The sequence below is a fragment of the Dipodomys ordii genome, unplaced genomic scaffold (assembly GCF_000151885.1).
Source record: "Dipodomys ordii isolate 6190 unplaced genomic scaffold, Dord_2.0 Scaffold133, whole genome shotgun sequence".
Lineage (NCBI taxonomy): Eukaryota > Metazoa > Chordata > Mammalia > Rodentia > Heteromyidae > Dipodomys > Dipodomys ordii.
The window spans coordinates 2565467-2587739 of record NW_012267349.1 but is presented as its reverse complement, the minus strand read 5'-3'; the positions used below and the strand labels follow the sequence as shown (position 1 = coordinate 2587739).

General features: G+C 39.7%; 1 protein-coding gene across 4 annotated transcripts in view; it reads right to left on the bottom strand.

Annotated features, from left to right (window-relative positions):
* Positions 1-22273, bottom strand: part of Mgat5 (mannosyl (alpha-1,6-)-glycoprotein beta-1,6-N-acetyl-glucosaminyltransferase) — a 372666-nt gene that overhangs the window by 111225 nt on the left and 239168 nt on the right. For all 4 annotated transcript variants that reach the window (XM_013030834.1, XM_013030833.1, XM_013030831.1 and 1 more), the window contains exons 8-10: positions 19380-19549; positions 16744-16878; positions 8868-9001 (exon numbers count right to left, since the gene is read on the bottom strand). In XM_013030834.1, the coding sequence (XP_012886288.1) occupies positions 8868-9001; positions 16744-16878; positions 19380-19549 (439 nt within the window). The remainder of the gene's footprint in view (positions 1-8867; positions 9002-16743; positions 16879-19379; positions 19550-22273) is intronic.

Genomic DNA, 22273 nt, shown 5'->3' with positions numbered 1-22273 from the left:
TTTGCAGACAGATCTTCAGTAAAAAGCTAGGCTTAAACAATCTCTAACATCAATGATCTTTGCACTGTAGCTCCAAAATCAAGGCCCACTCTTGAAATTAATCAGTAACCAACATATTGTACTTCTCTATCCCAGAATCTAGACCAGGTCCATATTATAGGTGCTCAATATAATATTTCCCAAGTTGATAAGATTAATGTATCTTTTTATTTAGGCCACAAAGTAGATACTGGAAAGAAGGGAAACAAATTACAGAAACATTAAAATCCTAGCTAGTATCACAGGATTCTGTTTATTGTCTTTCATTCAACACATAACACATTAATTGAGCACTGACTAGGAGTCAGGCTACAACTTAGGATTCAGGGTTATACCAGTGAATGAGACAAGCATAGGTAGATAATCCCTTCAATGAGCATATTCAGCTAGAGGAAAAAAAATCCAATGTCATCTATGAAACAGAGACAAATGAAATAAGCTTTTGATAAAACTCAACTCTGCTTAATGATGTCATGCCAAAGGACCTACAGATTTTTTTTTTTTGGTGGCTAAAGAAATGACATTGCCTATGACGTGTCATAGGACAATTAATGGACTATGAAGTCTTGGTAGTGTGTTTCTAGGATACATTTCATCCACTCTTGTAGTTTTGAGTATGTTATAAAAAATGTTGGACTAGGCTGGGCATTGGTGGCTCTCACCTATAATCCTAGTTACTTAGGAGGCTGAGATCTAAGGATCATGGTTCAAAGCCAAACTGGGCAGGAAAATCCATGAGACTCTTATTTCCAATAAACCACCAGAAAGCCAGAATTGGTGCTATGCCTCAAAGAGGTAGAGTGTCAGCCTTCCTTGAGTAAAAATGTCAAGGGACCACACCCAGGACAAGTTCAAGCCCTAGTACCAGCATTTGTGTATGTGCACACATGCACAGGTGCAGGCGTGCACGCATGCACACGCACGCACACACCCAATTTGGGAGAAATTTAGCTGCCATATGGACATCAAGTTCCTGTTGGTTTCAATGATGATGAAAACAAATATGACAGAAAAAGACCTGATCAAACTGCTTTGATAATGGCAAACCCCCACCCCCTAAGAACCCCCCCCACAAAAACAAAAAAACAAAAAAGCCCCAACACCTCATTACATATCCTACAAAATTAAGAAAAGTGAGGGGGAAACCCTGGGTTGGGAGGGATGGGTGAGCGTGTTGGAAGGGGTGACATTGATCAAGACACCCTGTATTCACAAATTGCTTTGTTGAATGGCAACTCCTTTGTACAACCAGAGATAAAAATAAAGTCTGTATTAATAGTGTACTCTGAAACTTTATATTGATGTGGATGTAACTGATTTTCAAAAATGGTGCTGATGCTAGGTGATTTGAAGCAGAGGCTGCAGAGCTGACTACGGAAGCTGTAACACAGTTGAACTAAAAGATGAATGCGGAAACTCTTCGCAGAAGGCACAAGGAGAAAATTCTTCAAGTGTCAAAAAACAATTTAGAACGGCCTGGACTCCTTAGAACATCACTCCCGAAGGCTGCGACTCAGACAGGAAGGAGCGGCAAGGCTGACCCTATTACTACGGGCCTGCTTACAATTCAAAGGCAGGAGCCTTTCAGCTCTGCGGCAAAGGCCCCACAGGCCATTTGAGTCACAAATTGCCCATCATGCCCTGAACATAAAATTGGGTAGGGGAACAAGTGATCCTTAGATATAGCCACAGGTTCACCACTTGCAGGAAAGGGACCTGGCTCATTTGTAAACGAGCTCATTCTTATTTGGTCAGGCCAAATCTTTGGTCCATAAGTTACTGTTCTGTTCTGATGTTGCAATATAAAGGCCTCAAGCCCTCCATCCTGACTGTGGCTCAAGTGGTAGAGCACTTGAGCAAAAAAGCTCAAGGACAGTGTGCAAGTCCTGAGTTCAAGCCCCATGAGGGGTACAGGAAAGAGAGAGGAGAGGGGGAGAGGGAAGGGGAGAGAAAAAGGAGGGGGAAGAGAAGAATGGGGGGAGGGGAGAGGGAGGGAAGGAGAAAAGCAGGGAGTACAGACCACACAGGACTATACAGGACCCCATGGAATGGATTATTTTCCCTATAGCAAGAGGTATGGGAGCCATGGCCTGTGGAGTAGTGTCATGTTCTGACTTGTGTTTTAATTAACTTCACTGAAGAAAACTGAGTCTATAGGTTCTTTATTAATTCAACACAGAATTCATTTAACATTAATGCTGTGAAGGCCCGGAGGACCCAGCAGGGATCATGTTGGTGGAGTGTACAGTGTGGGATCTGGGCTGGAACCTGGTCCTGAGGACCAAATTCAAGAGTGCTGGCTGCAGGAAGGCTTTCAAAGGATGAGCAGGACTCATGTGGATGCACATGTTTGGACATCATGGGGGTACAGTGGCTTCTAGGCAAAGGAACAGGACAAGCACTGGCCGGGATGCCAGAGGAAACTTGACATTCTAAATGACGCCTCAAATCTACGAGGCCAGACAGCATAAGAGAAGCCAGAAGGACACAGGACACAGATGCAGGAACCAGGGTAGACTTAAGGACTAAAAGTAAAAGGTCTGAGGCCATGGTTCAGGTAGGAGAGTGCCTATCTAGCAAGCACAAGACTTTGAGTTCAAATCCCAGTACTACCATCAACAGCAAAGACAAAAGGAAAAATACCCAGGTGTGAGTCCTAGGATAAGCAGGTCAGGTGTCCCTGGATTCTGAATCTAGCTCTCGTTTTTCTCTCAACTGGGTCTATAATTTCTAAAGTGGAGGGGTGTGATGCCCCCCTGGCCCCTCTGAAAATAAGACTGTGCTTACAGAGCCACAGATATCAAGAGGCATGTGTTAGGGCAACTGGATAAAACCCACAACTAAGATTCCAGTGTAACACAAATTCACATAAGGAAAGAATTCACTCTCATAAGAAAAACAAACAAAGGCTACTCAAGCTACACCACCTCTCGAACACCCAGTAAGGATCATGTTACGGTGATACAGAAACATTAAAAAAATAAGTCTTCAGAAGTTACATGAGAAAAACCTCAGGTTCTACAGTTTCTCCTTCACTCAACTCCCTCTTTTTAAGCTCTGTCTTTCTGTCTCAAACTTGGAACCTTTTAAGAAACACTCAACATGAAGCACTCAGAAGGTCAAACCATCGCAGTCACTTAAATAAACCCCATATAGACTTGGCTTAGGCAAAGGGAAATTGTCCGTGGACATATACAAAGAGAGAAGTTACCAAGAGGCTTCAGTTTCAAAACTTACTGATAATTTTTCAGGATAGGAAAATGAGGTATGAGCTGAGCTAGTGTGAAACCAAGAGGCCAAAGTCTCATCATGGATGCCACTGCCTCGTTCAGCCACGGTCTCCAGGGAAAGCCAGAAAAATACTCAATTAAGATATAGGTTTTTATCCCAGCCAATGTTTTTATAAGCCAGCAGAAGTGGTGAAAGTGGGTGTTGAATGGATAATTAGAGCTATTCAAGTAGGAGATAATGTACAGAGTAAGTCATGAATTTTAGGGCTTTAGTTTTCTCCTTTAAGCATAATAGGAAAATGCTTTCTCTATTTCACTTTTCTTTGTGGGTCGATTTTTTTCTTAAGTGTTAACCCAAGTATCACATGCCATATTTGAGACTATGGGGGAAAAATGAAGACTGTCTTTGGAAGCCTAAAACAAGTCAGACAGAAATGATACATAGATTTAAAGCCAACCCAGAGAGCAGAGAAAGGCCACAGTTAATTCTCTACAAGAAACATCAAAGTATTCCAAAGAAATACAAGTTAAGAAACTAAAACAGTATTGGAAATGCTTTTCAAGTCTGAGTAGAATCATCAGAAGGAGTTGGATACACTAAGTGGAAAATCTGATGTGAAAGTTTAGCATGTATAAAGTAAAATGTAAAATATATACATGGGCTGGGGAAGTAGCTCAATAGTAAAGCGGCTACCTAGCATATATAAGGCCTTGGGTTTGATTCCCAGCACTATACACACAGATACTAGATGGCTATGTTGATCCTTCTATTTAGATTCGATTGGAAAGAGAAAAAGTCCCTGAAATAGAGTCTTAAAGAAAACACATTTTGCTGTAATGGTGACTTGAAGGAGGTAGAGAGGTGAGGAGTCTGGGGTCTTCAAAGGGATCTGGGAAGTATTCAAGAAGGAAGAGAAGGGAAGATTGTTGAGGCCAGAGGTTGATACCACTTTGCTATGGAGTCTGCACACAAGCCATGGGCAGAAAAAAGGGATGCAGGATGGGAAGGAAGAGTTTAACCCAAGCTGGGCTTTTGAGAATTAGTTGTGGAGGCCAGTGCCTAGAGTGGAATCCAGGGTGAAACAGAAAAAGAGATGAGAAGGAACAACAACCAGACTTACTAGCCTCCTCAAATGGCCTAGTGTCCCGGCCACCTGATCCCTGTGGAAGCTGCTTTGGAAGGTAGCAGGGAGAATTCACATTGGTGCACTCTGAAACACCCAAGTGCAAACAGAATACATGCAGAGGCTCATCCCAGTGAACGTCTTTGAGATATGAGTGAAAATTCATACCTAAAAACAAGGCTTCTCAACTTGTAGAAACCCTACGGGTTTAGTGAGAAGTAAGTCAGAGCAGGAATGGAAGCCTTAAAATAAGAAATGCAGCCTGAATATTAAAGAAAGTGAGCATGTGCCAGTCCAGCTTATTTTCTTTCACTTCTGAAGCATGGAACCATCTGTTTATGTCTTTATGTTATGTGAGGTTCGCTGCTGCACCTGTGCCAGAACGCTGTGAAACCTCCTAAGAGGTTGGACTTGTGGAATCCATTTCACATGTACAACCTTGCTTCTCCACACTACAAACTTTTCATTCAGCACTCCTATCACAGAAAACAATCTAAGTGCATGAGTCTTGATGCTCTCGATGTGATCATATTTATACATATATTTATACAATTACATAATGATTACTATCCGTACATATATAAAACATGCACAAGTTTGTTTCATTTCAAAAAGGGAATAAAAATTTCGACTCCCTCCCTGCATTCCCTCCTTCCCTGCTTCCTTTCTTCCCTCTTCCCTTTCTCTCCTTCTTTCCCTCCCTCCCTCCTTCGCTTCCTTCCATGCTACTGGGCTTTGTTTGAACTCCACCACTTGAACTATGGCCTCCAGCTCTGTTTTGCTTTAGTTATTTTTCAGATAAGTCTTAGCACTGTCTCAGCTTCAGACTTAGACTGTGATCTTACTCCCTCCGCCACCCCCGTAAATAGGATTATAGAAGTTCCCCACCTGCTCAGCTTGTTTTGTTTAGTTTTGTTTTGAGATGGACAGCATCTAACATTTTTTTTTCATCTGAGCTGATCTTGTACTATGATCCTGCCTTCGCCTAGAGAGTAGCTGGGATTACAGGTATGTATTACCACACCCAGCCCTGACATTGTCTTCTTAGGCTCGAAGAAATAGTCTTTCTCTGCAGACCACTATAACAGCCACAGTCACCCAGCTGTATGGGACTCTACTCTGTCATGTGGGAAAGAGACCCCTGATAAGGGAGCATCCAAGTTTATTGTGGGGTACAGAAGATACTGTTTTCTGTAGCATGTTCTCCAGCCCAGACAGCTCAACATGATGAATGTCTCAAACTGTTTTATTTCCATCCTCATTTCCATATTTCCTCCATTCAAGACAGCTTCATCCATGAGAGTTTTCCATCAACCTGTTCCTTGATGGGTTTTGCAGGCACTGATGATGTCTTGCTCCACTCTCATTAAGTTTCAAAATGCTGATTTTCTAATTCCTCATTCCCACTGCATTTATTAGCTCTGATTTTCCCATGATTAACAACTTTTTCTCATCAACCATTTGATTATGTTCAGCTATCATTTGTGCTAAAAAGACAGGAATATCAAATCTGGGATTTTGTTTTTTTCCACTTGAGTTTGCAGTCATGAGCGGTGTGTCCTAGCAACTTACAAAAGTGACAGACTGCATTCTGTGGAGTTTTCCTGCATGGCTATTCACCCTGGACCCACTGGTCATTTCTCAGCTGTTTGACTGCAGTCTGTTGCAGTGTTCTTTGATGCCTAAGCAACTGCACTTTGGGGTCTTTTGTCCCCCAACCTGCACCACTGGAATCATTCTTAGCTGCTTTGCCTTCTGGTATAATACTAATCTTAAATACTCCCTTGTCTCATGCTGTGACTGGCTATTGTTCTAGGAAGAGGTTCTTTTTTTGTAGAATCAGAAAATACATTTAGGGAATACCAGTCTGACTACCAGTCTTCAGGTCCTTTTAAAAGTATGGAACTTTAAATGTATTTTGTTTTTCCTGCTAGTACTAGAGTTTGAATTCAAGGTCTGGTGCTTACTCAGCTGGATCTCTGTCATTTGAACCATACCTCTAGCATAGCTTTTTGCTGGTTAGTTGGAAAATAGAGGCATATGGACTTTTCTTTCTTTCTTTTTTTTTTTTTGTTTTGCTTTGATCCTCTGGATTTCAGCCTCCTGAGTTGCAAGGAATACAATCAATAGTGCTCCAGTGAAACATTTTATTTTTAAAGAAAGCGTAAGTTCATTAATATTTTGGATGCAAACTGAAGATTATATGGTATTTGTTTCTGATATACTGAAAATCCTAGCTCTTACAACTATATCTCTGTAATGGCATTCAAATAACAATACAGATACTTACTCTTATGAATATATGGTTAAAACACTGTTTGCTTATGATATTTATAGGTGGTTGTTAATATTTTGACATGCAAGTACTTTTTAATTTGTTTATAGTCAGTCAAATGTGTCTCATTTTCCTGATTTGTGAGTTATAATCAGGAAGCATATCCCTCCATCCCTGTTTAAAATAAATTTGTTTTCATCTTTGGTTGTGTTTTAAATAGTCAACTTCTTTCAGTTCAGTCAACTAAGACTGCTAATATCTTCCAGTCATTAAACAGAAAATACAAAAAACAAAAAACACAACCAAAAAAACCCCAAAAAACAAATGCAAAGTCAAATTTGCAAGACTCCAAACTCTGCAGCTGAAAAAGAGAAGTCTAAGCTGAGTACACAAACCTATAATCCTAAATTACTTAGGAGGCTGAGATCTGGAGGACCAGGATTCCAAGTCGGCCCAAGCAGAAAGATCTGTGATATTCCATCTACAATTAACTACCAAAAGGCTGGACTGGAGTCATGACTCAAGTGATAGAGGCCAACTCTGATAGAATTAGAGGCCCTGAGGTTAAGCCCTGATCAGTAAAAACTGAACTCCATACTTTCTGGAACCCTCTCTCCTCAAGACCAAAGCATAGGGCTAACAACCATGTCTTGCAAGGCGTAAGCCTGCCACATCACACTGGCAGTTTGGGCTATTTTGGATATAGTAGCATTTTACTTCACTTGACTGAGCGAACACACAGGCCACTTCTCAGGCAGCTAGGTGACCCTCTTTCCAGTTTCTCCAAGTGTCACAGAAAAGCCAAACCACAGACTAATTCTAACTCTCATCTCATGTCACCTAATGTGTCACCTAATGTGCCGAATATGAGGTGGGCCCTGAATTGTGCTCCAGGGGCAGCTTGCAACAGGACGCTATGTTTACATTACACAGAGCATGAGCTCTTTAAGCTATGGCCCTCTCAGTTCTCAACTCCTCCCTCTTATACCTAGCATGCATGGGGTGCATACAACCATTGTGTTCTCTGGACCCTCCAGGGGAAAAGGCACTGCAGGGATCTCTTGGGTGTCTCCTCAACCCAGCAAACCGATTAACATCTCAGTAACCCATGGACATCTCAGGATGAACATGGGAATTCTCTACTCTGAGCACCTCAATCAATGTGGGCTCTTCTTTCCAAAAGAGAACTTCAACTTCACTATGGTGTCTTGATAATAAATTTATGCTTGGCACAGATGCTATCGAGTTTCCTGCCTGGCTTTTACATTCCTCAGCTACATCAAAAGACGGTGGAAGACAAGTCGAGGAAAATCAACAGGAAGAAATGGTGGCTAGGGGACAGGAATACCCACAAATGCCAAATTTTGAAGAGGCTGGCAGCAGGGCAGTCAGCTTCTCGTCTGTCAGCATGAGTGCAACACATCATGTCAGCAAGAGAAGGAAAAAGGTCATTTGGGGGCCAGTATTCAGGAAGGCACCAAGATGTGCTCATACCTATATTCATAGCTCTTTGGGAGGTGATCAGGAGGATAGTGATTTAAGGATAGACATAGGGGGGGAAAAATTTAAAAAGTTCACTAGACTCCATCTCAACCAAAACAATCAGTGTTGCATTCCCAGCTTCCTGCAAAGTGTATATAGGAGGATCAAAAAGTATCAAACTCTGTTTAAAAAATAGGAGAGAAAACAGGAAAAGCTGGAGGTATGGCTCAAGTGGTAGGGGGCCTGCCTAGCAGGTGCAATGCCCTTTATAAGCCCTAGTACTGTCTCCTGCCCCCCAAAAAGTTAGCAATGTATGAAACTTAGATCAACTTAGGAAAGGCTAGATTGTTTTCTTTCAAAATTTGGTGCTTAAATAACTGAGAATTGGCTGTTTAGAAAGTGGGGTGAGATGAGAGACCCCATTCCTTATTAGGCGTGAAGGGGACACTGAACAATTTCAGTGTCATGAGGCATGCGCGGTGCTGTGACTCTAGTCCTCTCTGACGTGGTTTCTAATGATCATTTGTGTCAAACACTTCTCTAGAACACACAGGTTTTCCATTGTAATTAAAGAAAAAAAATCAATTATTCCCAAGGAAAGGTTAAACAGTATACACACGTCTTCCGCTAAGGGCTGTGACAATCCCAATCCCAAATAGGTGGCTATCTTATTAATTTTCCCATCTGTGTTTAGTGCTCATTCTGGTGAATACTCACGGAACATGGTATAGAACTGCTGAGGGTTCAGATTCCACTTTCCCCAGGGGGTCTTGTGGCCTTTGGACTGAGCATAGTTGGCATGATTGAACTCTGGTTCAGTACCAAAGGAATCAAGGACTCGGAGCATGCACCTGAAAGAAAAAAGGGGCTGTGTGTGAGACTACAACATGGACCCGAAAGTTCACAAGGGGAAAAAAGCTTTAACCTTTTCTCCAAGGATGAATTCTTTAAGTTAAAACATTCCACTAGCCAACAACTGATATCTTAAGTTTTTTAAGATACCAGTTTGTTTGTTTGTGGTATGGAGAATCAAAGCCTGGTCCTCAGGCACACTATCTCTGAGGGACATCTACTATCTAAGGTTTTAGTATAGCTTCCATCTCAAAAGTCCCCATGTGCACCTGAGAACCGGAGCCACCACACAGTAGACAGAAGTTGCTTCAGATAGGTGATGCATCAGAAAGGAACAATCCAATGCCATCGAAATGACAAGCACCACAAAGCTGGAAATGGGTAAAGCTTATGCTATAGTCTGAGTTCACATTCACAGCTAATCCTCATAGTTACTATAGTTAGTCCTCAAAGTTAGATGGTGATAGAATTTGGAGATGAGCCCTTCGGGAGGTAATTAAATCTTGGAGGTAATGAAATCTTTAGGATGGACCCCATGTGGCCCTTAATGGCTTTGTAAGCAAAGGAAGGGACCTGGGCTTGTTTGATCCTCTTCCCTCACCCTGTGACACCCCTCTCACCTCTGTCTTTATGTAGCTCCTTGATTTGCACTTTTTAGCTTTTAGAATGGTGAGATATAAAATTACTTTTTATTATAATCTACTCAGGTTCACGTATTCTGTTGGACAAGAATCTCATCTAATAGGCACTGGTGGGTTTTTCTTGTATCTAACAAAACGGTTCATTCTTCCTAGAGCCTAAAGAAACACAAAACCTCATGGAGCTATTCCACCAAGGCCTTAAAAGAGGCCCAGATCTTCCCTACCATCTCTTTTTGTTTGGCTGTGAGCTAAGAATTGTTTTCACATTTTAAAATGATTAGAAACAGCAGAGAGTGAGGATATTTTGTGACACATGAAAATTATATGGAAGTCCTATTTTTACTTTCAAAATAAAGTTTTATTGGCTCCAGCCACATCCTGCAGTGCAGTTCACACACAGTCTATGTCTTAGCCACTGCTTTCCTGCTGTAATATGCTGGGGTGGACACCTAGCCCCAAAGCTTGAGCTTTAAAGGTGGCCCTTTAAAAGCAAACAACAACAGCTTTCTGGTCACTTTGAGAGAACACAAAGAGTGACTAACTGGAATAAAGGAATAAAAAAATTACTACTGAAACAAAATATTCTGAGTTGGGTTGCAATGACTCTATCACAGATTCACAGAACATTCATGTATACTAAGCTCATGGTAGGCCAATAGAAACAGCTCTATTTTATCTATCAATGATACTCCTGAATAACTTTTACCAATGGATCAGAAGGATCAGTAGTTATAAAGACTAAAGACCACAATGTAGAATTAGATGGTAGCCATGGCTTTTAAGGAGCTGACTCAATTACTTCCCTGTTCCTTTCTTTTTAAATGCAAGTACTGAGGCTTGAACTCAAGAGCCTGGTACTGTCCCTTGCTCAAGGTTGGTGCTCTATCACTTGAGCCACACCTCCATTTCCAGCTTTTTGGTAGTTAATTTCAGGAAAGCCTCGCAGACTTTCTTGTCTGTGATGGCTTTGAATCATGATACTTAGATCGCACCTTCAAGAGTAGCTAGAATTGCAAGCATGAGCCACTGGCACCTAGCTTCCATTCTCATAACGTACGTGTGTGTGTGTGTGTGTGTGTGTGTGTGTGTTGTGAGAATTGAATATATATATATGTCTTAATACATATCAACAAATACATATTTTTGCCTTAATTTTTTCACTTTGATTTCTTTTTTGACAATGTCACATTCTTATAATTTTTTATGTTCACTTCAATATAGAACTTTTTCCTTTTTTTGTCAGTTGCGTGCTTGAACTCAGGGCCTGGACACTCTCCCTGAGCTCTTTTGTTCAAGGCTAGTGCTCTACCATTTTGAGCCATTGTGCCACTTCTGGATTTTGAGTGGTTAATTGGAGATAAGAGTCTCACAGTTTCTGCTTGGGCTGGCTTCAAACTGGGATCCTCAGATCTCAGCATCCTGACTAGCTAGGATTATAGACATGAGCCACCAGTGCTCAGACAATATAGAATTTTGAACAAAATAAAATCCAAACACCAGAGTACACTTTTCTAGGAAGTACAATTATAAATGATGAGTTTTGTGGCCTAATTTTCTTATGCCCTTTTTCTAGACAATATAAAGAAGAGGAGAAAGGAATCATCAATGATCAGAGTAAAAGACAAGCAACCACAAGAAAAACTTTCTCTCTTTAGGGTTCTTAGGTGATTCTTCCATTGAAGAGCCCTCATCATAACAGCAATTTTTTTGGAGTCTTGCAAATGCTGCCTACACTGGCCTGAACATCCTCCTTCAACCTCCTGAATATCTGGGACTATTTGGTATATACCATTAGGTGCTGATTGGCAATTTTCACAGCATCTACAAGGACAGCATCAGCCTGCCAGCCAATAGGGAGATGGTCCAAGAAAAAGAACAGGGGGGTATAAGAAACCCATCAGTGCTCTGTTCCCACCATGCTCTTTGAATGGGATCCTTTCTTTCTTCATAATATAACATTCCCATTTCTTAAGATATGTTTTCCTTTCTGAAATGAGAAGCAAAAGGAGTGGGTGGAGCCAGTACATTTTCTTCTGAGAAAGATGGTAGTATTCAGATGATGGTGGTAGCTGTATAGGTTGCAGTTAGAGTAGGAGAGGCAGGGACACGTGTTGATTGCCATTTCATGATGCAGATTATAGCATCATGGAGCTTTGCCTTGAAGGCTTCAGCTCCCTCCACTTCCTTGTCATTCACTCTTAGGGTCTAGAATTTGGAGCTTTCTTATTGTTACTTTTTCTAAATAAACCTTGATGAGAAAAGTTATCTAGTAGAGGCTTAATTCCTGAAAGCCAGGACTTCAGGACAGAGCAGAGATACAGGAAATGGGAGGCTGGGTTCTTAGCAACTATAGCAGACTACAATGATAGGGTAAATCTCATAACTTATATTTCTCCATCTTTTTACTTGAGGTTCTGCTTATTTTCTAAATCAGCAGAAGGAACTGACCTCTGTCTAAGAGATAGGAGGTTTAACATTGCAGTTTTCCTTCTTCAATCACTTTCTATGACTGTTTTGGAACTATGTTTGGAGCGCTGATGTTTATGTCATCTTTTCAATACCTTTCATGTGTCTGTAGTCTCAGGAATGACTTAAAAAGATATTTGCCCTGTGTCCCAGTCAGCTGCCTTTTCTTAAACAGGGACCTCAGGAGCAATGCCAAATGATTCCTGGAACCTTCTTTTTGCTCTTGGACACACTAAAATGAGATGGATGTTTATAGGCTCCTAGCTAGGGCCTACTTTCTAGTTTTAGACTTTGATGCAAAGCACACTAGATCTTGGACTATTTTCATCTTACTTCCTTCATGTCTTCTATGCCTAAGCCTTCATATGAAGCAAAAGAGGAAGGGCAGTATCTAGTAAAATATTAGTCATAGGTTGATATTTAACAAATATTTCATTGAATTTCCTGTGTGTATACATATATACATGTACACAAACACACATACATATCTACCTCTCTCTCTCTATCAACCGAGAACTTACAACTATTTCCCCAAGACCAAAGATCTAAAGAGCTTGTTCCTAATGAGAAGATCTGATGATACAATTTACAGAATATGCTATCACCCAAGATGAATTCAGACAGCTCTAACAACTCATTTTTAGAATGAAGTGAACAAGGAAGTTTATCAAGATTTATTTTTGGTGTTTTGATAGAATTGTAATTTTGTCACAACACAAAGATTCAAGGCTAAAGAACCAAAAGACTGAGTAACCAACGGTTACTAATGCCAACCAGTTATTAAAGGAAGGGACATCAACATTACACTCTTCCATAAAACCCCTCTGAGGTAGTGACTTCACTGCAATAAAAACACTATCTTTCTGAACTTATCTGGACACCACCAATGAGAATATTTCTCTATTCAAACAGTCTTTTTTTTTTTTTCCTCTCCTGGTCCTGGGGCTTGAACTCAGGGCCTGGGCCTCATCCCTGAGCTTTTTTTTTTTTTTTTTTTTGTGGAAGTTAGGGCTCTACCACTTAAGCCACAGCTCTGCTTCCAGCCTTATGCTAGTTAATTGGGGATAAAAATCTCATGGACTTTCCCGCACAGGCTGGCTTTGAACCATAACTCTCAAATCTCAGGCTCCTGAGTAGCTAGGATTATAGACATTAGCTCCTAGCATCTGGCTCAAATAGTCCATGAAAGTCAGGGCAGGAATGAATGGTCCAGCTTTCTCATGTCTGCCATACACAAAATACCAGAAAACAACTGCCCTGATTTTAAAGTCTGTGGGATTAAATAAAAATCTGTGTGTTTACTACATGGCTTATTAACCAAGAAGAAAGATAGTTATTTCCAGATAAGTGAGAACAAATATGATAGCCTGTGATTCATGAAGACTTCAAGGGAAAGAACAATGCAAGAAAAAGAAAAAACACAATGCAAAAAGTAGAGTATGATTCTTGCTCAAACCAACCATCTAATTTTGCTTTTTTCCTTTTGAATGAAATCTATATCCAAAAGAAAGACCATTCATTCAATCAACAATCTCTACTGCATCAATCTCTTTACTGTGAATATTTCATTGTTGAATGAGAAAACTGTTGATGCTAGGGAAAAAAATTGCAAGGAAATTCTGCAGACAATGGAATCCCTTCTCTATGTTTTTGAGACCCTTTGTATTTTCAGTTCTTATTTCTGATTTCTACAGGAATTCCAAACTCATATAACCTTGAAGATTATAGTTAATAACATCAAACTTAAACCTGAAAGAGAAAGATATATTATAGGCTAGCTGGATTCATTTATTGGTTAATTAAAAGATGTAATGGTTATCTTTTCAATTTGATTGGATCAAAAAGTGACTTAAGAGATTAGCAAAGTACACCTCTAAGTGTGTCTTTTCTTTTTTGGGGGATAGTCCTGGGGTTTGAACTCAGGGTCTGGGTACTGTCCTGAGCTTCTTTTGCTAGTCCTACCACTTGAGATACAGCTCCACTTCCAGCAGATTTGACAGTTCATTGGCGATAAGTCTCAGAGACTTTCTTATTCAGGCTGGCTTCCAACTGCATTCCTCAGATCTCAGTCTCTTGAGTAGTTAGGATTACAGGTGTGAGCCACCAATGCCTGGATATAAGATGATTTCTTAAGAAGACATACTTGCCCTGAGTGTAGGTGGTACCCATCCTCTATGCTGGCAGCAAGAATGGAATAAAGGTGAAGAAAGAAGGAATGTGCTGGCACAAGAATTCTGTTTACTGACCATCATAATGTGATCTGCTCTGCTCTACCATACTTTCCCTACCTTGATGGTCTGAAACCATGAGCCATAGTAAATCTCTCCTTCCTGCTTTGCTCAGGTGTTTGGTCACAGTGATGCAAAACTGTCTTACACAGAAGATCACCCCAAAACATCTTTCTAGCCCATAATCCCAGCTACTTGGGAGGTGTTGATAGAGGTAGGAGGATTGCCTAGGTCGAAAGTGAGAGACCTTATTGAAAAATAAAACCAGAAGGACCACAGGTATAGCTCTGGAAATATAGCCATGGTTTAGCATACAAAGAGCCATGGGATCAATCCCCAATACTGGAAAAACAACAATGACACAATAAATGTTTCTATTCAGTAGTGACAAAAAATAAACAGTATTCTCTTAGAAAGCAGTTTTAAACTACAGGCTAGTTTTTTTTTTTTTAAATTACCACTGGCACAGTGTCTAACCAGCCTTCATACTTTTAAAATTCTTGTAGGCTTTACACTATTAAATAAAATGTGATCTTTATTCAGTTTTTAATAATTACGTTAAAACTTACTGAGCACCAAAGTCAGTATCAACAACAACAAACAGCAGGTAACAACAACAGCAAAAAGCATTTTAAAAAAGTATTGGTAGAAGTGTAGCTTAGGAGTGTTTGTCTAGCACATGAGAAGCCCTGGGCCAGAACTTGAGCCCTTGCGGGGAGAGGGGGGGGGATTCAAAACTGGTGATTTTTGCCTGCTGAAGGCTAGCACACACAGCGACTCTCATTTTGTTAAAAACACATGAATGTGCTAAAAGAAATATTGGCAATGCATTAGCACTAAACTAAGCTTCTTTGCAGAATCCCTCGTAGAAAACTGAAAATATAATAAATGACATTATATAATTCAGTGTTATTTACTTAGCACCATGTGTGTGGAACACATAGAATTGTTCCAAACTCTAAATCATAGTCTCAAACCCACAATCAAAGAACTAAGGAGCTACTCTATTAAATAATGAACAGATACACACATACACATACACGCACATGCACAAGCACATGTACACAAACACACACGCACATGCACAAGCACATGTACACAAACACACACACACATGCACAATCTCATGGTTATAGTAAGCATAAGTTTTTCTTAAAAAAAATGTAAGACCTAGCCAGGGAGGGTGGCTCATACCTGTAATACTTACTACTAAGGAAATGGAGTTTGCAGCCACACCAGGCCAAAGGAAAGAAAGAAAGAAAGAAAGAAAGAAAGAAAGAAAGAAAGAAAGAAAGAAAGAAAGAAAGAAAGAAAGAAAGAAAGAAAGAAAGAAAGAAAGAAAGAAAGAAGGAAAGAAAGAAAGAAAGAAAGAAGAAAGGAAGGAAGGAAGGAAAGAAAGAAAGAAAGAAGAAAGGAAGGAAGGAAGGAAGGAAGGAAGAAAGAAAGAAAGAAAGAAAGAAAGAAAGGAAAGAAAGAAAGAAAGAAAGAAAGGAAAGAAAGAAAGAAAGAAAGAAAGAAAGAAGAAAGAAAGAAAGAAAGGAAAGAAAGAAAGAAAGGAAAGAAAGAAAGAAAGAAGTTCATGAGACCGTCATGACAGAAAAGGCTGTCCTTCCAACTATGGTGGGAAGCTATCCAGCTAGTCAGGCAAAAAGCAAGATCCTTCTTCAAAAACAAAACCAGTGGGCTGGGAAGGTGGCTCAGTGGTATAGTGCTTGCATCGCATGCATGAGGCCCTGGGTTCGATTCCTCAGCACCACATAAGCAGAAAAAGCTGGAAGTAGTGCTGTGGCTCAAGTGGTAGGGCACTAGCTTTGAGCTCAAGAGCTGAGAGACAATGCCCAGGCCCAGAGTTCAGGCCCCACAACCGACAAAAAAAACAAATTAAAAAAATGCAAAAAGACTGAAGGTGTGGCTCAAGTGGTAGAGTGCCTGCCTAGCAAGCATGAAGTCCAGTGTCACCAAGAAGAAGACAAAAAAAGATCCTGATGGTCATATCAGGCTCTTAGCCTTCTCTCCCAAGAACGACAAGAATACTGATGAGAACAAAGGTAAGAAATGAGCCACTACCTCAAAAGGACCACAAAAAAATGACACTGTGCCTATTCTGTCAAAGTCATTATTTGCTTAAACAGGTGAGACCAGCTGGGAGGGGAATGCTGGATAGTAGGGAAGGGAAGAGAAAGGTGGAACTTGTTTTCTATTCTTATGACATCAGTGGACATAAGGAATAGCTCTAGGAAGTAGAAAGTCCTTGTGAGAAACCCGAGTTTCAATTACAAATAAGAAACCCACTTCATACAGTCTGAAAGATATTTAATCATGTCTTTATACTTGTAACCATGTCATCCTTCTTAAGGTTAAAAAACAAGATCATTAACATAAGTAAAAACAACATGTAGCACTTACTGGTAATGAACCCAGGATGGTCCCAGAGTTTTCTTGAATTGAGCAAGTCCTACAATATCAATATAAATGAGCTCCACAATTCTGTCTCCCACAGTTGGGCAACCAGATCTGTTTCCTACAACTTTCTTCATGATTCTAGAAAAAGAGCAAACCAAGAAAGAAAGAAAAAAAAAACTATTAACTTTAAGGTACTGAACTTGGCAAATTCAACAGGCAAAAAAAAAAAAAAATCACTCCTTAGAGAGGATGGCATAATGTTCCCAAACCTGCTGCCTCACTCAATTCCTCTTGTCCATCAAGGGGAAGACAGAACTCCTTTCTCACTCCTACAGAAGCAAGTTTTGGTGCATAAACACCAACCACCAGGTAAGTCTAATGCCCTGGCCACTGCAGAGCAGTCTAAGCTAGGAAATCCAGGTAAGTGATTTCACCTTCCTGAATCTTTACTTCACTTTACAGGAAAATAAAAATAAAGAGAACTGGATATATAGCACGACTTTCTATCTTGAGGAGTTCAAGAGCGCTACACTCCTCCTGCTCCTGTAACGTCATGCAAAGTCAGGTTCCATAGAACTTCTTCCTAAAATCAGCAAAATTATGTCTGTAAGGGGCCAGATAATAAACACTTTCATCTCTGTCCTAATTATTCAGCTCTGCCACTATAGGATGAAAGCTGCCAGAAATAGAAAGTAACCACAAGTTTGTTGGCATTCTGAAACTACAGAAACAGGCAGTGGGGTCCATCTGGCCTACTGAACCACAGTTTGCTGACCCCTGGTTCACCCTGTACTCAGCGGTCCTCAAACGCATCTCTACAGTGGGATTAATGGGAGGTATCACAGAATATTTAAGACTGAATCCTACCTCCAAGATGTTGCAATTTAATTAGTTATAGAAATGATGAGCATTTAGAAACTTCAAAGAGTTCTCTAAAACTAAAAAAAAAGGTGTTTCAATGTATAGGCACTTTTGGGGACCACTGTTTTATGTTGCTTCCATCATTTTCTTGTTAAATAAAATCCATCTAGCCCTGAGGCCAATGTATACAAAGACCACTATCAGCTTCCAGGATCAACTTTGCCTTGACTATCAAATCAGTCTCTGCTGGTTATATGCCTTCCCTGAGCATTCCAGGAAGTTCTTGTTTCTTGAACTTTGTGGTGCCCCATTTGTATAATCCAGCCACCAACTAACTCACTTCTGTATTCCTTCTTTCCTTTAACAATCTGATGAACCCCCAGTGTGCTAGGCATTCATGCTGGGTAAGATTCAGTTTCCTGCCTACCACATTTATATTCTAGCATCCACACTTCAATTAGTACTACCAGAATTGTAATTAGGGTAATTATTATTTAATGCATTAATTGCAATAATCAAAAGATTGGCAGATCCTTAACCACATGCTGGTCATCTCTGGAGGCTACAGAAGGCAGGGTGAGTAAGTGCAAGTATAGTAATATGTCCACCTTACAGGGTGAATCTTGGGCACCTCATAAAGCGGGAAGATGGCAACAGGAGGCAGCCTGGTAAAGGAACAACAGTGCTGGACAATTAAGGCACAGAAGACCTCAGAACCCATTTTGAAGTCAAAGAGACAGAGGACTCAACTCTTGGGTCTTCCCTTTAAGGCTCAGACAGCTCATGTTTGTGTTGAGCCTCAGTTCCCCATCTTTAAAATGCAGCACCTATTTCTCAATGCTACCAAATAAGATAAAACAGAGTGTTTAGCATCTGATGCACAATACGTTGAGGCACAACAGTTTGCAGTTAATAGCTTTCATCAATGTTATGACTGTCATAATTGTTGCTATTACCATGACAACTGAACTTTTATGATGGTACATGACAGGTAAAAATCATCAGCAAATGATTTCATCTCAATACACATCTACTAACTTGCCATCAGTTCCTTGAATACAGGAAAGACCAGGGTGGAATGCACATGCATTTAAGACACCTCTCATCTCTAGAATGTTCATCCAAGGCATTTTTTTTTCTTTCTGAAGATACTTGGCATTGCAACATGACATTTAGTTGCTGGGTAGTATCTGGGAGAAAGAGGATCCAAATGTCTGCATGGCCAGCTATGTCAATCAAGAAGGGATTGAGAGAAAACGAGAGCTCCCTGCAAATTTCAGTGAAACAGAAGACTTGGGAAAGTTAACAGATGGAGCTGAAAGCTGGCTAATTGAAAAAGGATTGGATCAGGGCTTTCAGGAAGTTCACTGTATCCAAATTAAATTATAAACAAGAACCTGCCTGTTTCAGACTTTAGAAAGCTTGATGTTGAGTTGGGAATGGCATGAATTTCAGCAAGAGACAGGGAATTAGGAAAGTCAATAATGACTTGTGCTGCAGATGCTAGAAGCACCTGTAACAGCAAAGAATAAGCTTCTTAGTTTGAATTTTCTGGCAGTCATTTAGGAAGCCTGGGGAGCCTGCAGCTACAATGAAAACATATTATCCTTTTCATAGTGTATGTTTTTAGGTCCTGAAAATAATCTTCTTATCTCCTTTTTAGTGAATTATCACTTTTATTTTCCTCCCCAAGAAATTATCCACTAATAGAGGGCTTTAAGAGTTTACATTTTTTTGTTTTGTATTCTGATTTTAAAATTGAAAAGTAATCTCCTTACTCCTTGAGCTCAGCCAGTGATGCTGAAATCCTAATGTCATGGCCCAGTAAGTACAGAGATGTAATTAAATCACTCCACTGAACTAATTCACCAAGAGGGCCTCCACTGAATGCTGTCTCCGCGATCTTAAAACCAGATTCCTTGGTCAGGAGTCCCAGATGAACAAGAACCTAGAAAACATTAAAAAAAGAGGCATATACTAAATTTCACCAAATCAAAGAACAAAGTCCATAATAAAGCTCCACAAAGCAGTCAACTACTTCTCAAGCTGCATTTATATCCTGATGTGATCTCAATATGAGATGTGCCACTTTCTTCCCTAGGAAAAAAGAAGAAGGAAATAATATTTGCAAAGAATACAGCCTTCACAGCTTTTGGTATGGCCATCCACGGGTGTGAGGAATGGACAGATTATTCTGCTTTCAAACATTGGGGTAGTTAAAGTCAGAATTAAAGTTAAGCCTGACGATAGAGAATATTTTAGCAATCTGGGCTTTTTTCCCCCCCAAAGTTGGCAAATTTCAAACACACAGAAAAGCAGATATGAGAATACTGTCAATACCAAGAGAACTTACATCACAGTTTTAGCAATTATTAATTCATGGCCGATTTGATTTAATCTATAACCTCTTTTATCCCAACCTCTTTAGACTGTTTTGAGGTTAATTCTATACATCACATCTGTCGTTGGTACATACTTCAAACCTTCACTTAAAATATGAAGCCACACCAAACAGGCTAAACTCTTAATATCATCTGATAGCCAGTTAATATCTGTACTTCCTCAACTGACCTTTGGGAGATTGTGAGGTCAAGAGTATCCACAGTATAACTGCCTCAGGTGTTTCATCTTCTTTAAGCTCTGTAATTTCCTAGTACTCATTTGGAGCAAGGTATGTGTGTATGTGTGTCAGAGACACTGAGTTGTAACTTCAATAGTTTCTCTTGCTGATTGCAATCCCAAGGGATTGTGATACTGGATATTCCATGCCTTGTGTTTATGGTGAATTAGTAATTAGGTCTTCAGATGTGATCAAGTTCTGATTCAGTTGTCCTGACAATTTATAGGTGATGCTGTGTGCTTGCATTGGTGGGAATGATATCGGAGTGTCTGTGTTGGCTCTTAGTGACTACCAACAATCATTAAATAGTCCCATTAATGTATGAGGCTGCAATACATAGTCTAACATTCATTTATTTATGAAAAAAATTACTTCTCAGACATTTGGTCACCATGAGATACAGTTTGTAAGGAATTAGCCTGGTATATTCTTTCACTTTCTTTTCTAGTTTTCAGAATAAGTTTCAAACCATGCTTTGAGGTTTTTAATTATTTCTTACTTATTTTTTAGCTTATTTTTTAATCTGTTGCCAGTACTGCTGGGTCTTGAACCGAGGGCCTTGTGCTCTTGCTTGGCTTTTTCTCTCAAGACTAGCACTCTACCACTTGATCCAGAGCTTCACTTCTGGATTGTGGCTAGTCTATTGGAGGTAATAGTCTCATGAACATTTCTGCCTTGGCTAGCTTCAAATGGAGATCTTCAGATCTCATTGTACTGAGTATCTAGGATTATAGGTGTAAGCCACCAATGGGTTAATTTTAATAATATAAAATAAATATATATATAAATATAATGATAAATATAAATAGTATAATAATAATGATATAAACATAACTTAATGTAGTCCAATAAATTACCCTATCAAATCTATCCCAAATTGGCCAGTAAGAACTTTTTCCAGTAGGCTCGATTATTTTTTTTGGAAGGGATGTGAATACTAGAGTTTGAATTCAAGGCTTTGCCATTGCCAGAGTGGTGCTCTACCACTTGAGCCACAATCCAGGTTCCTTTTGCTTTAGTTATTTTTCAAACAGGGCTGTGCTTTTTTGTCCAAGGACAGAGACCATAAACTTTTTGCCTCAGCTAGTCTCAAACCATGATCCTTCTGATTTGAGCTACCTGCATAGCTCGGATTATAGGAATGAGCCAATGTGCCCAGATATTCCTTGATTCTTTGGACACAGTCCTAGCAGCCTTTGGTAATTTCTCAGCTCTTGGGTATGACAAAATATTCTGAGCTTATCACAATTCCCGTCTCAGACTATAACGAGCCATTTTTCCAAGAACTTTTATATACCACCTAGTGCAAAGAGCATTTAGAGATCAAAGACTCTAAGGGACTCTACTTAATTACTGTTTGGAGGCTTTTTAGTGTCTCTAACTGGGAAAATTAATTTTCCTCAAAGATAAAATAAATCATGAGTTACTACTGTTACTTCCAATTCAAACCTTTATAGAACATTATTCATTTTACAGCTCTTATTTCTTCTCTTCCACAATGAGAATCCCACTTCTCAAATGTAATTACTCATTTGCTGCATCTCAATATTCACAATAGATTCCACACAGTATAGGGAAGGAATTGGCTTAACATATTTTTGCTATTCTTTTTGTCCTCAGTGATAAGCCCACCTGAAAGTTTCCATTGATAGTATTGGAGAGACTTCAATACTATCTTCCCCTCTCAGCCCATATCAAATCTGGAAGATTTGATCTATTTTACTTCTCTTATAATTTTTAGGTATGGCTTTTTAAAATTGAATTTTCCCACTATATAAAACGGCTCCAATATCCAATCTACAAGGTATAGTATCCTCAGAGATGTTTAGTTTTGATACCTGTTACCTGATATACTCCATTGCCTTCTTCCCTTTGATTTTCTTATTGGGGCAGAATACGCATAACATAAAATTCATCATTTTGATGGGTTCATTTCAGTAGCATTAAGAACATTCACACTGTTGTACAACCATCATCCCCATCCACTTTAGTACTTATGTTTATTTTTTTAAATTTCTGAGAGAGGGTATTGTTAAGGTTCTAAGACTGGTC